Below are 12,053 nucleotides of genomic sequence, written 5' to 3' on the forward strand. Positions count from 1 at the left end.
AAGGGATATGCAGTTGAACAAAGGCAACCCACCAACCTCTGGTTGTGCGATCCATTTATATCACAATCACAACATGCATGAAATCAAAAACATAATCGCATGATTGTGGAGATATTGATATTGGCTTTGAATGTAGAGATTAGACTTTTGAATGTGGAGATTACATAACCTCCAACCCAGAGGAGAGTTTTCAATTGTTGGAATCAAAGGTTGAGTAATTCCGGGCAACGTCTATGGGCAACCGTTTCATGACTTCTATCGGCAGCAAGACTGGATTTTAATATTAATCATATTTAATAGGTGAATGGGGAATTTGATAGTGGCAGTTTTAGTAATTCTTAACAACATTGAGTTTTAATATTTATCCTATTTAATAGGTTTTTTTATATTTTGAATAAACCTAATTAATTGGTTTGAGTGTATATTAAAACACTCTTATGGATGAGTTTATTCTAAAAAAGGTGTGTGAATTTCTACACCCAATCAAATTCCCCATTATCAGAGATCTCTTTTGTGCGACAATTTCAGTTTTTAGTACCGTATAGGCACCCTAAGCCATTGGACTGTTTGCAAAGTGCTTGTTCATCAGAAAAAATTAATCAACCAGAACAATTCAAACTAGCCAGAGATTTCAGCTCTGCAATGAAATCTCCCATTGATTTTCATTAAACAAAATGATCGGCCCTACTCTTAACAATGGATTTAGCTTAGCACTGTTCCTCTCTTACACACAACCAGACCCATATTTTATTCTTCAAATCAGCAAAATAGCAAATCAATCAAGTATTGATCATGAATAACAAATAGAGCGTTACGCATAGTATACATCTAACGGAAGACAAAAACGTGAATAGAAATTGTGTTATAGGGATCAGGGAAGATATGGAAAGAGACAATGAACAGTAGGGGCAATGTAGATATGCAGAACAAATTCAGGTCTTTTGTATTTGTATGGATGAATCCGTTTAATGGGTAAAAGAGAAGGAAGGGAAAGGGAGAAACTTAAGGAAATTGTATAAATGGGAGGGGTTGGTAAGAAATGATATCAACCTCTGTTTAAATTACAACAGAGAGAAAGAGGGAGCTTCATTCTGGAACTGTCCCATTCAACAACTTCCCCAAAACCCTGCCTTTCCGACCCAAACTATCTCCTTCAATGGAACGCAACACTGCTCTGCATTGATCCCATCTTTATATACTGAACTGAGGCACAGCTTTAAAACCCTTGGCTACACACTAACAAGCTAACCATGGTTGAGTTAGCCTGAGTTTGACTGCTGAGGAAAAACCATGGCTAGTACAGTAGTACTTGATCCTCAAGATTGAAACTTTCCACAGAAATACTGACCAGCTCAGAGAATCACTGTCAAAAGATCTCGTAACATTTATATCTTATCTTGCATTGAAACACACAGTACTGAAAATTTTGAAATTTTTACTTTTCAAAGGACACAGTGACTTAACCAGCGTTTGCCAAGGTTGATGAAGTATGTGAGTACAAGAAAGAATACAAGTGTTCAAGAATTGTGCATAACTTAAAACAGTTTCGTTTCTCTTCAGGCTTGGCACAAGTAGCTTCCTTCAACCAAATACATGTTATTTACCACAAAACAAATCTCACAGTTAAAACGTACCTATAATATCAACTATTCACTGAATACAGTATTGAATACCTTACATGATTGCACTGTGCTGGTTTCAGCTTGACCACTGCTCTTCTCTTCTGGCAATCAAAACATGTGCAACACACTATGCTTTGTGGCTCAGAAATGCGACAGACACAATTTACAGGGTTTCATATCAGAGACTTTCTGTGACTGAAGACTCTGCAACACACTTTCAATTTGATTCTGGAATGAATATGAAAAAAAGTCTAGGGAATCCAATGTGAAAATTATCATCCGCACCACAATGGATTACTACCATGTTAAGGTATCAAGGATATTATTTAAAATAAGCCAAGAATCTCTTGTCAAAGAAGCTAGCTGGTTACATTAGCTATGTTGAGCTGTTGTTGAATAATTAGGGTACCAACACAGTTCATATAAGCTCATATTAGCTATGCAAAATTGTCATAAATATTGAAAGGACCATAGTACCTTTGGTCAGAGAGCCATGAGTTGGATTAAAATAGGTCACCTACTATTTTGCCTTGAATTCTAACGAACTCTGGTGTTGTATTAATAATAGATCAGTCTTCTTAGACTGCCATAGGCAGAGTCACAGTTCACACATAAAGTGTTGTTCTTTGGGTCGAGTACATCTCTACCAATTCAGAATAATATTTACTCTACCAGATCAATTTTATACATCAAATCTCTCTATTATCAAGTCTGATTTGAAATTCATCCCAGTAAGTTCCTCTCTCAGTCTCCGGATTCTATTTCATTAGAAGGGTGCACATAAAAGATTACCCATAAGGGAAAGTTAAGCTATAATCCAAGGCAAGTAAAAACAGCAGTGAACAACTATTATATATGTATTAACTTAGACATAAACAGTTAAACACCTTGATATATCAAAGTGGGTCATCAATAAAAAGCTTATTTCATAGACAAGAATTAGATGTTTGAACAAAGCTTATCTCATAATAAAAATAACAAGCAGAACATTTGCTGATGATAAATAGATCAAAGAAGCGACCTAACATACCAGAAGCAAGAGTGGATGCAGAGTTAGAGAAAAGAAGAAGAAGAAGAAGAAGAAGGAAAGGGAGGAACCAAAGGAAATCATGGGGCATAGGCGGCATAGGGAAGAGAAACAGTTCATGCAAGAACAAGTCTTCACCTCTCACCTACCCGCCTATACCCCAAAACTTCCTTGGGCTCTATCTACCTTTCCCCTTTCTCTCATTAATTTGTTTCCCTTGTGAATCAGAAAAAGAGCAGATCGGGGGAAAACAAAGGCGTTCATCTAGATCGATAAAGATGATGAATCCCATCTCTCAAGTCTCACCTACCAGCAACTTCCTCCACCAGCTACCCTTCCTCTCTCCTTTGTTTCCAAGTGGACCAATCCACCTTCTCCTCCCACATATATAAGGTTTATTGGGTTTATTTGGGCCAATTCAGGCCATTTAATAAGTTTGGATTTGGTTTATTAAGGCCCGCCCAAGACGTACACCCTTAACCGATACCGTATGTTTTTACTATCTAAAGTTCTAAACCGGGGGTGTTCTATAGAACTCATCAGAAGCTGTTGGATTAGCTTATTGTATAAGATACACAGTGACTTTAACTTTAAAATTTTAATACTCTGAAATGTTAGAAAACTTTTGTTCTAACCTTACAAACCGTAATTCTGACGCACTATAATTTAATTTACATTTGATTCTAGAGGTCTTGTTCTGGGTGATTTTACCTTTTATTATCTGAATATATCACAGCCGTAGGCCCAAGGACAAAGATAACATTTACCCAGACAAGTACAAGGAAACACTTTCTAGCTTAAGTAGTCTCACTATTCTATATCATGGATTATGATGGGTTGGAGCCCGCAACAGAATGTAAATTTAAAATCATATAACCTCTTTTCTGTTCTTGTTTTTTGTTTTTGTTTTGCACAGGCTGCACAGCAAATTCAACTTAAATTACTGCTAACAAATATGTTGGGCACAAACCTTGGAAGTGCTTGTGTGCGGTTAAAACAGAATGGTAATGTGGGTTACTGGGTAAATTGGATCCAGATATTCAAACACAGGACAAGATCGAACATTAATTACCAAGACTTGATTTCAGGTGATTGAATAGACAGACAACTTGAAGAAGAGAGACGAAGCGACCTTACCATTTCCAACTGACCAAGATCTGAAAAATGCAAGGTAAAAAAAAAAGACGGAAAAGGAGGAACAAAATCAAAGGATATAGGTGGAATAGGTAAGACTTAAGAGTGAGTGTTTCATCGAAACTCTCATCTCTTACCTAACCACCTATATCCAAAACTCCCTCATTTCGTTTTGGTTTGTGCCAGAATAAGCAACCTCATTCTTCTACTCTTCTATATATAAGTCACACACACAGAGAATGGCATTTAGGGGTTTAGACCAACAGGCTAGGGACTTGGGGCATCATAGCTCACTCAAAACCAAACACGCAAAAGCCCATCAGGGAGAAATTGAAACCAAAATGAGAGTGAGATGAATAGCTTTGAAAAACAAGTCCAAACAGAAAACATATTAACATGGATCAACCAAAGAGAGTTTCTTCTTGGTTGGTAGCTTGGTTTGCCATCACCAAACATCTCATCTACCTATGAAAGACCATCACATACAAAAGAAGCAAGAAAGCGCATCTCTATCTCTGAAAACCACATCTCTTCTCCATCTTCTGGACTTTTGCCGTATACTAATTATTCTCACTATCTGATGCATTCCATATTTATAGTTACCATATAACGAGGCATTATATACTTAAGGCATGTAATATAAACATCACTACTGTTCTCCACCCCAGCTCTCTCCCTTATTACTTACTGTCTTCCATCATATTTTACCTGATTGGCCTGCTGGGCGTATTGTTGCCACCAGCAAGCTCCTTCTCCTCCTCAGTGAGCGCGTGGCGAAAATGGCAGCGATGGCCATATGGACAGACATCACCGGCTAGCACCATTCTGCAGACCTCGGTCTTGTAGCGCGGGTGGCGAATCACCGGGCGCAGCTCCTCCACACCGTGAGCAAATTGGCAGTGGTCTTTGTAGGGGCAGTCACCAGACTCCTGCCATTTGTTGCAGAGTTCAGTCTTGAACATTCCCTGGTTGAACACCTCCAGTTCAAGTGGCACTTCCTCTTTCTTCCCTCCTTGAACGTACACCTTTTGCTGCATCACACATAATCATCAGAAGGAGATCCAATGTTTCAAGAGCTAAGTTACAGAAAGAATTATCACATATCTCTGGCATTTTCACAAACAGGTCATGTGCATTGCTTATATGTAAAGCCTAAATGCGCTCAATCAAACTAATGGCTTTCCCCAATCAACACAGTATTAGAAGAGGCATGTTTCAAGAATATATTTAGAGGTAGTATCATCACCTATATCATTCTGGCAATTTCACATACAGTTTATGTGCATTGCTTATATACAGAGTCTAAATGTGCTCTACCAAACTAAGGGCTCCACCCACTGCAATGAATCAAGGCTCATGCAATTGCAGCCCAAGTTTCCCCCAATTTAAAACACAAAGGAGTCCATGATCAAAAGTAATCAAAGACAGCAAGAGCAGTAAACAAAATCGAAAATCAAATTAATGATTCAAAGCAAATGCTTGCACAGCCAACCAAATAGGATTCCCATGAGCAAAAGTAAACTTGAACACAGAGAAGAATATAGTGCTCCGTGTGCAATTGATTTCTGTATCTTACCAATTTCACTTCTGACAGTAAAACTCTCACTCTAACAGTACGAACACCAAGTAAATAGACTATTAGAAAGATTACAAAACACCAAGTAAAATGCAAACCAAAGCAATTTGATTAAAATTACCAAGAATGACATGTAAAAGTAAAATAGCATCGACTTACTGAAGCACTGATTGCCTTGGCGATTCGAGATCTGGCCGCTGTCTGAATCCGAGCGGCGGCGTTGGTAGCAGCGGTCACCGGAGGAAGCTTCACGTAGCCGTTGGACCTCACCGATATGCTCTTCGGCAGCGAAATCCTCTCCACATCAACATTCTCGGCCTCTTCACTCGTCGGACTCTGATCGCTCAATTCCTCTTCCTCTTGAGCCGACGACTTGCCGTCAATTGACAGGCCGCGAATTCCGTTGACGATCCCAAACGGCGACCTCTGCACAGAGCTTGAAGAAGCTTCGATCTCTTTCTGGATGGAGGCGTGGATGAGGAGACTGAGTTGCTTGTTCAGCTCGACGTTGACGTTGCGGAGGTGGCTGTTCTCACGGCGGAGAGCGTCGGCTTCCTCCGCCGCCTCGTGGAGGCGCTTCAGGCAGAGGCTGTGGCGGTTGACCATCTCCTGCCGGTTTTGGACCAGCAGAGACTGGTAGAGTTTGTTGCGGTAGGCCTGCGACGTGTCGGAGTTTGATTGGACGCCGTAAGGTGCGACGGAAGAAGGCTTTGGACCGAAGATCGAGGAGGAGTAAACGGAGCTGTAAACACCGCCGTACGGTTGAGGCTGCGATGATGACATTGCGGAGGTTCCGATGCGAGCTGAGGCGGTGGAGTAGGCGACGTCGTTTTGCATTCTCGGTTTCAGTTTCACTGTACGTAACCAAACAAGAACAAATTTCCGATCACTTCAGCATAAATTTTTCCTTCAAATCACGAAATTATACAATCAAGAAAATCATACAAACAGTGAATCACAGTTTTCTTGCACTTTCGCTTCGATTTTCTCTAATTACGTTCTTGAATTTTAAAGATGACCGTTCCTAAATCCTAATCTTCAAGAAACAATTTTGCTTCAGTTTAACGCCTCAAGAATTGGATCAAGCTCGGTAAAATCAACAATCCGATCAAGAAAAAAAAGAAGAAGAGATTCATGTATCGAGGAACAGAGATTTCACATACTAAGAAGCAGATCTAGGATTGAACAAACAAATTGAGCGACGAATTAAAGCGGAGAGAAAGGAATTGGTTACCTCCAGAAGCACTGAAGTCGTAACGTGACATAACGGAGAAGCTCTCTCCGATCTGAGAGAAAAAGGAGAGTTGAGGAATAGAGGTAGAGGCTGGCTTTTATAGGAGTGAGGAGAAAGGGGGAGAAGAATTTGGAGGGAAAAAGAGGAAGCAGAGCGTATCCAAAACCGTCCTCTAACTGAATGCCAGCTCAGCTCTCGAGGCTAAATTTACATGGACTACCCTCGGAATTCTAACAGTTGGCTTTCGTATGTACTTGGGTATTTCGTCATTTTAAAGCGTCGATATCGTTAGGACAAAGATCCAGTAGTTGTGTCTGGAGCTAATTTGAACCGTTGGATTCCCACGTGTTGCTCATCTACAGCGTCTGAACCAGTTCACTGTGAAGAATGTTGAGCTCCAAGAAACAGACACTACCAGTAGTTTTATCCTACTCCCTCCCCTCTCCCTGTGTTGGTTCACGTGGTTAGAGTGGCAACTGACATCCACCCGCCACTTTACACGATTTGGCCTAATTACCCTCGCAAATTTTTCTTTAATTCTAAAAATTAAAATCTCATCCACAATTACGGAGAGAAATATTACTCAAGCAACTTAGTCTCAGTTAATTACACTCACTTTTTAAATATGAATATGAGACTCACTCGCTCCATATTGTATAGCGATTACTCATTAGTAGAAAATATTGCACGCGCTATCTTACCACCAACGATAATCCAACTCTTGAATAATAGTTGCCCCATTGACAATTAACTAAATCTCATCTATAAATGCCTCTTTGTTTCACCTATAATTATAATGCTAGAAGTATTCCCCGATTTTTTTAAACTAATACATATCACATAGTGTGAATGAATTTTCGGACCATCCTAATCGTCCAACGGTCTTTTTTATTTCTTAATTTTACTTATTCTTATTATAAAAATAAGCTATTAGAACAACTTTAAGAAGGTGAAGGGATATATTAGACAGGTTAGGTTGTGAAAAGCGATGAGTTGCGGTTAGCTTTACATTGTTGCTTAGTTTGGAAGCTCATTGAGAGGGAGGCTGATGGTGGTCTTTTGGTCTTTTTGGGGTCTTCAATTTTCAGCTGGGTTATGAAATGAAATAGAAGTTTAATGCAAGAAGAATTGTGAAGGAAGTGAAGAGCCATCATTTTCGGTTGGTTTTAGAGGGAGTTTTGCTTCTTTATCACAACTATAACTACCCCTTTTTGTCCGAACATATGTAGCTCCTCCATCAAAATCTAATAACATATGCATGTTTGGTGAATCATCACATAAAGAATTATCTTATAACCAAACTAGTGATGAGATGAATCACTCGAGGGCTTATTCGTGAACAATTATTAGAAGAAGCACTTCATGTAAAAAATATACACACACGTATAGATTCTCTATTATTTTTTCAAAAATTTTACCACGCACGTTCAATTTTATGTTAGAAGCAATGAGCGTCGACATGATAGATCGAATAATTAACTCAATCCAAGTCCAAGTACAAACTCATTTGAACTTTGCATGTTCATTCGGCACCGGTCATTCTTTTTTATCCACATAGCTTTTGCTAATTAGATCTCATCTTGATACAGTACATATGAGTAAATAAGTATATTTAGTTACTAATTATCAAATTTATGTCACAAACCAATAATATAGGACGTTTTTATTTACTGAATTAAAAATTACCACAAAAGCGTCAGTCGATCTTGATTTTTTTTTTTTAATAAAGAAATTATCTTCATATAATAGAAACTCAATAGAGTTGATTACAATTGTGGTGTAGCACTTTCAAAAGACAATTTTGGAGTGTTATCAAATCATAAGAAACTTATACTAGGCTCAAGCCAGAATGATCATTACATACCCTTCTGCTGTTTAGATCTATAGACAGAACAAGAAAATGTGGTAGTACCCACAATGGTACATAAATATAGGTAAACTCATTCAGTCGATCTTGATTATGTACTACACGTATTTAGTTATTTACAAACTTGTACAATATTTCAATATACTTGATACCTAAATTTGATTAAAAAAAATCTTCGCACTATTGCCTCAACATGTGAGAATGTACATGTAATATTAGTTCTAATTAAAAGAATAAAAATTTTATTTTATTTTATATTTTATTTTGAATGATAGGGTTTGGAGTCAAGTCAAGTTGGGAGGCTTATCTCTACGTCCATATTATCATTCATTATAGATTGCTGCATTGAGGGAGATGTAATATCTATACTTCAAGCATGCTTAGTAGCATTACAGATATCCTCGTAGAGAACATCCTACAGAAAGCCAAGAGCCTTATCTAAATACAGATTAATAATATGATCTAAAGAGTAACGAATATAAGAGCTTCAGTGACGGTGATGTTTTGCTTCTTAATTGCTTGCAAATCGACCTCCCACCCGCTTACGTGTATCAGCTATGGCTTTCCTCTTTTGGTATCGAATTTTCCTTTCATACCTTAAAAAAGAAAAGACAATACTTAACCTCTGCATGCGTGTATATAGAAACTAAAGACAGAAATCAAGGCACCACTTAAATATGCTTTAAAATAAATCACAGACTCGAAAAGATCAAGCTACTTACTTTAAAATTCTTTTTAACCTAATTTCTTTTTTGTGAATCCTCCATATATAAAACAACCATTGGCTTAAATACGGTACTTATTTCAATGAAGGTATTATAGACAATTCATATGATAAAGAAAAATGATGTTGAGATTAATTTTTAGGGTGAGCGTAGTACTATACCTTATAATAACTAATATTTTTGAAGGGTCTAGAGAAGAAGTGACTTGTAGTACTTACACACGAGAATGCTTCTTCTGCTTGTACCTCATCACGGCATTTGCTCTGGCGTCAAAGACTTGTTCACCCTTGACACCTTGTGAAACGACACTAGTGCTTAAAGGATTGTAGAGTACTGACGAGCAGGGCGAACATAAAGATCCATTGACAGGAATAGAAGAACTTTCACACGGACCGTCCATGGAGGCTGCCGCCGTATCTAGGTTGTGATAATTGCCGTTCCCGTGATCATCAAGCAGCTTCTGGGTTCTCAGAATAAGATCTTGATCATCTTCGTCTCCGATTAGTTCTTCCAAGTTCAGGAATGCTAGATACTCATCATCAGGTATATTTGAATCATCATCACAAACCCCAAGCTGGTCTTGCATCTTTTCAGATCGCAGCTACAGAAACAGTCATTACTAATTAAGTGTTCTTTAGTTTGAACAAACAGAAAATATATACCGACATACCAAGTTTGTAAATATTTATGTCCAATTGTGATAATATTAGCAAAATAAGCACATTAATTGTATTCCTCATTGGACATGCATAATAAGATATAATGCCTTGGTTAACTACCCACTATTGTAATTAACTAACTCCACACCCACCCGAATGCATGTGTGTTTTTCTAGTGTCTACTAATACTAGAAGGTGCAAAGTTACTCCTGTCATGCAATAAACAACTAAATAAGCAAATATTGTTGCAATTACTTTTGGTATGCAACATGAAGATAAGAAGATCAATCATGAACATTTGACCATTTATCATATGATTTTTCATCTAACAATTTATCCCAATTTATCATAACAAGTAACCAATTAAGTATATGATAGTAGCTCTATATGTCATAGTGTCCCTTACCAACTATATGTCGTTGTCGACGTGAAGTGTTAACGGCCCACATACCTGATGGTGGGCGTTGTTGACATTGAGATTGACAATCATGAATTCGTGATCAAGGCAAAAATGGAACCAAGAAAATTTGAATGGAATATGGGAGGACCCAACAAATGAACTAACAGAATCTATCGCATTTTCATTGGAAAAAGTCACAGTCAACTTTAACCTGCAACCAGACAAAAAAAAAAAAAAAATCTTTAACTTTCAACATAATTTGAACACGTACGTATGCTCAATTTTTTTGTTCTCAATTCTAGCTGGAAGGCCAAGTTTAAAGTTCAAACGAACAACAATATAAACTATAACAATTTTTAGATCAACTAAAAGATTTTGTTTTTGGCTATATATTCACAAGCATACATGTCAGTGATGTCACTCGCTAGCTTTACCACAAAATGATGATCATGTAAACCATTTTGGATTCCGAATGTTGGTGAAAGTGGGGTGGAATCAGATGATTTAGCTAGAGAATTACATTTGCTGAGAATTTTTTTTTAAAATTTTCTTTTCTACATCTCACTCATTTATTTCATGATGCCATGAGATTTAAATTCATAACTTTCACATAATTATTACAAATTACTCAACATGACAGTTCACCGACAAAAAAAGAAAAAAGACTTTTAGTAAGCAAATGATTTGAATAAAAAGAACTATGCCTGACTTTTTGGAGAAATGGATCGACCAAATCACCTGACTAGTTGTATTGCTGCACAGTCCAAGAGGAACACTAGTCTGAATCATTTGCAAGTCGAGAATCTGGCCCAAAATATCCAAGCTCCCCACATGACTTGTACTACTAGTGTGATCATGATTCACTTGCAAACCCCAAATTGCTGGTAAGTCCTCGGCAGCCGGGCAACCCGTGTAACTGTTGATTGAAAGTCTCTGATGCACCTGGGATGTCGTCACATGGTGGTTCCGGTCACACAAGTGGCACATAAGCTCGATGCCACCGTCGCAGCTGCCGTGATCCAAACAGCCAACATAAGCTGAGAGGTAGTTGCCGGAGTCGTATAAGATGGTACGGGGATGCCGGTTCACTACTTGGTTAGCTGAATGAAGTTTTGCATCGCAAGACAGGCAGAGATGTGCCGCATCGGCTTTACAGTGTACAGCTCCGCTTGAGGTCGAGCAAAAGTCACAAATTTTCGCCATGGATGATCTCAGCTTGATCTTCTTGTTTGTTCTTGATCTGTAGGAGCTTCAATTGCCTTTGTTTGTTGGTTTCAGAACATTAACATATTGGTTCTAACTCCGACAAGTTATGGAAACCTAGCTTTTAAATAAAGCACAAACAGTCTGTTGCCCCGGCCCCCTGCACTTCTCTGCCTAACTCCTAAAACGCATACGCCAAATGATTAGGCCATGAGATTTGTTAGCCGTCTGCGTCAATAGTGAGTAAGGGTTAGGCATTCCGGTACGGCAGTCGGGCCGGAGTGTGGGAGTTTCTCGGCCACGAATTTTGTTACCGAGTTTGATGGGAGAAATAATGTTACCTCCAATATCCAGGGTTTCCTTTCCCATGAGGAGGCTGCTTGGCGGAAGAGTACCAAGTCTTAATTGCCCCATGTCATCCTGATTACACATTCGGTAGAAACCATGTGGAGGTTTCGTTTCTTTTCATTTGATTGAGTATGGCACGAATACGCGAGTTGCCTTCTCATGACCTTTCAATTTCGACAAGTGTGATGCACTTACAGGGTGCTTTAAAAAGTTCAGTAGCCTAATAAACTTTCCATCACAACATAGGCAAAGATATAA

The 12,053-nt window shown here is 38.4% G+C and overlaps 2 protein-coding genes across 4 annotated transcripts; both read right to left on the reverse strand.

Moving 5' to 3' along the window:
• Positions 1-2,501: 2,501 nt before the first annotated feature.
• LOC112200181 (zinc finger CCCH domain-containing protein 15) lies at positions 2,502-6,688 on the reverse strand. The gene is made up of 3 exons (XM_024341200.2): positions 6,594-6,688; positions 5,519-6,213; positions 2,502-4,814 (listed from the first exon to the last, which is right to left on the reverse strand). The coding sequence occupies exons 1-3, from the start codon at positions 6,622-6,624 to the stop codon at positions 4,488-4,490; spliced, it is 1,053 nt and encodes a 350-aa protein (XP_024196968.1). The 5' UTR covers positions 6,625-6,688; the 3' UTR covers positions 2,502-4,487.
• Positions 6,689-8,797: 2,109 nt separating this feature from the next.
• On the reverse strand, positions 8,798-11,590 carry LOC112196776 (zinc finger protein CONSTANS-LIKE 10). Of its 3 annotated transcripts, none has more exons than XR_002935376.2 (4): positions 10,983-11,590; positions 10,251-10,455; positions 9,404-9,804; positions 8,798-9,056 (listed from the first exon to the last, which is right to left on the reverse strand). XR_002935376.2 is itself a non-coding variant. In XM_040517462.1 (3 exons), exons 1-3 carry the CDS (start codon positions 11,445-11,447, stop codon positions 8,972-8,974), a joined length of 933 nt encoding a protein of 310 aa, XP_040373396.1. In that variant the 5' UTR covers positions 11,448-11,587; the 3' UTR covers positions 8,798-8,971. The 3 variants fall into 3 exon arrangements, 1 of the variants encoding a protein (XP_040373396.1); XR_002935375.2 differs by having other exon boundaries at positions 9,404-9,786; positions 10,983-11,588; XM_040517462.1 differs by lacking the exon at positions 10,251-10,455 and having other exon boundaries at positions 9,404-9,786; positions 10,983-11,587.
• Positions 11,591-12,053: the final 463 nt, after the last annotated feature.

Source organism: Rosa chinensis, chromosome 4 (assembly GCF_002994745.2).
Source record: "Rosa chinensis cultivar Old Blush chromosome 4, RchiOBHm-V2, whole genome shotgun sequence".
NCBI classification, from domain to species: Eukaryota; Viridiplantae; Streptophyta; class Magnoliopsida; order Rosales; family Rosaceae; genus Rosa; species Rosa chinensis.

Excerpts from the sequence above, each read along its gene's own strand:
- LOC112200181 (XM_024341200.2), bottom strand. The coding sequence starts at position 6,624 with ATGTCACGTTACGACTTCAGTGCTTCTGGAG. Across the intron at positions 6,214-6,593 it reads CGACTTCAGTGCTTCTGGAG|TGAAACTGAAACCGAGAATG; the intron begins GTAACCAATTCC and ends GGTTACGTACAG. Across the intron at positions 4,815-5,518 it reads CCAAGGCAATCAGTGCTTCA|CAAAAGGTGTACGTTCAAGG; the intron begins GTAAGTCGATGC and ends TGTGTGATGCAG.
- LOC112196776 (XM_040517462.1), bottom strand. The coding sequence starts at position 11,447 with ATGGCGAAAATTTGTGACTTTTGCTCGACCTCAAGCGGAGCTGTACAC. Across the intron at positions 9,787-10,982 it reads GCAGCAATACAACTAGTCAG|CTGCGATCTGAAAAGATGCA; the intron begins GTGATTTGGTCG and ends CTGTTTCTGTAG. Across the intron at positions 9,057-9,403 it reads CAGAAGAAGCATTCTCGTGT|GTATGAAAGGAAAATTCGAT; the intron begins GTAAGTACTACA and ends TTCTTTTTTAAG.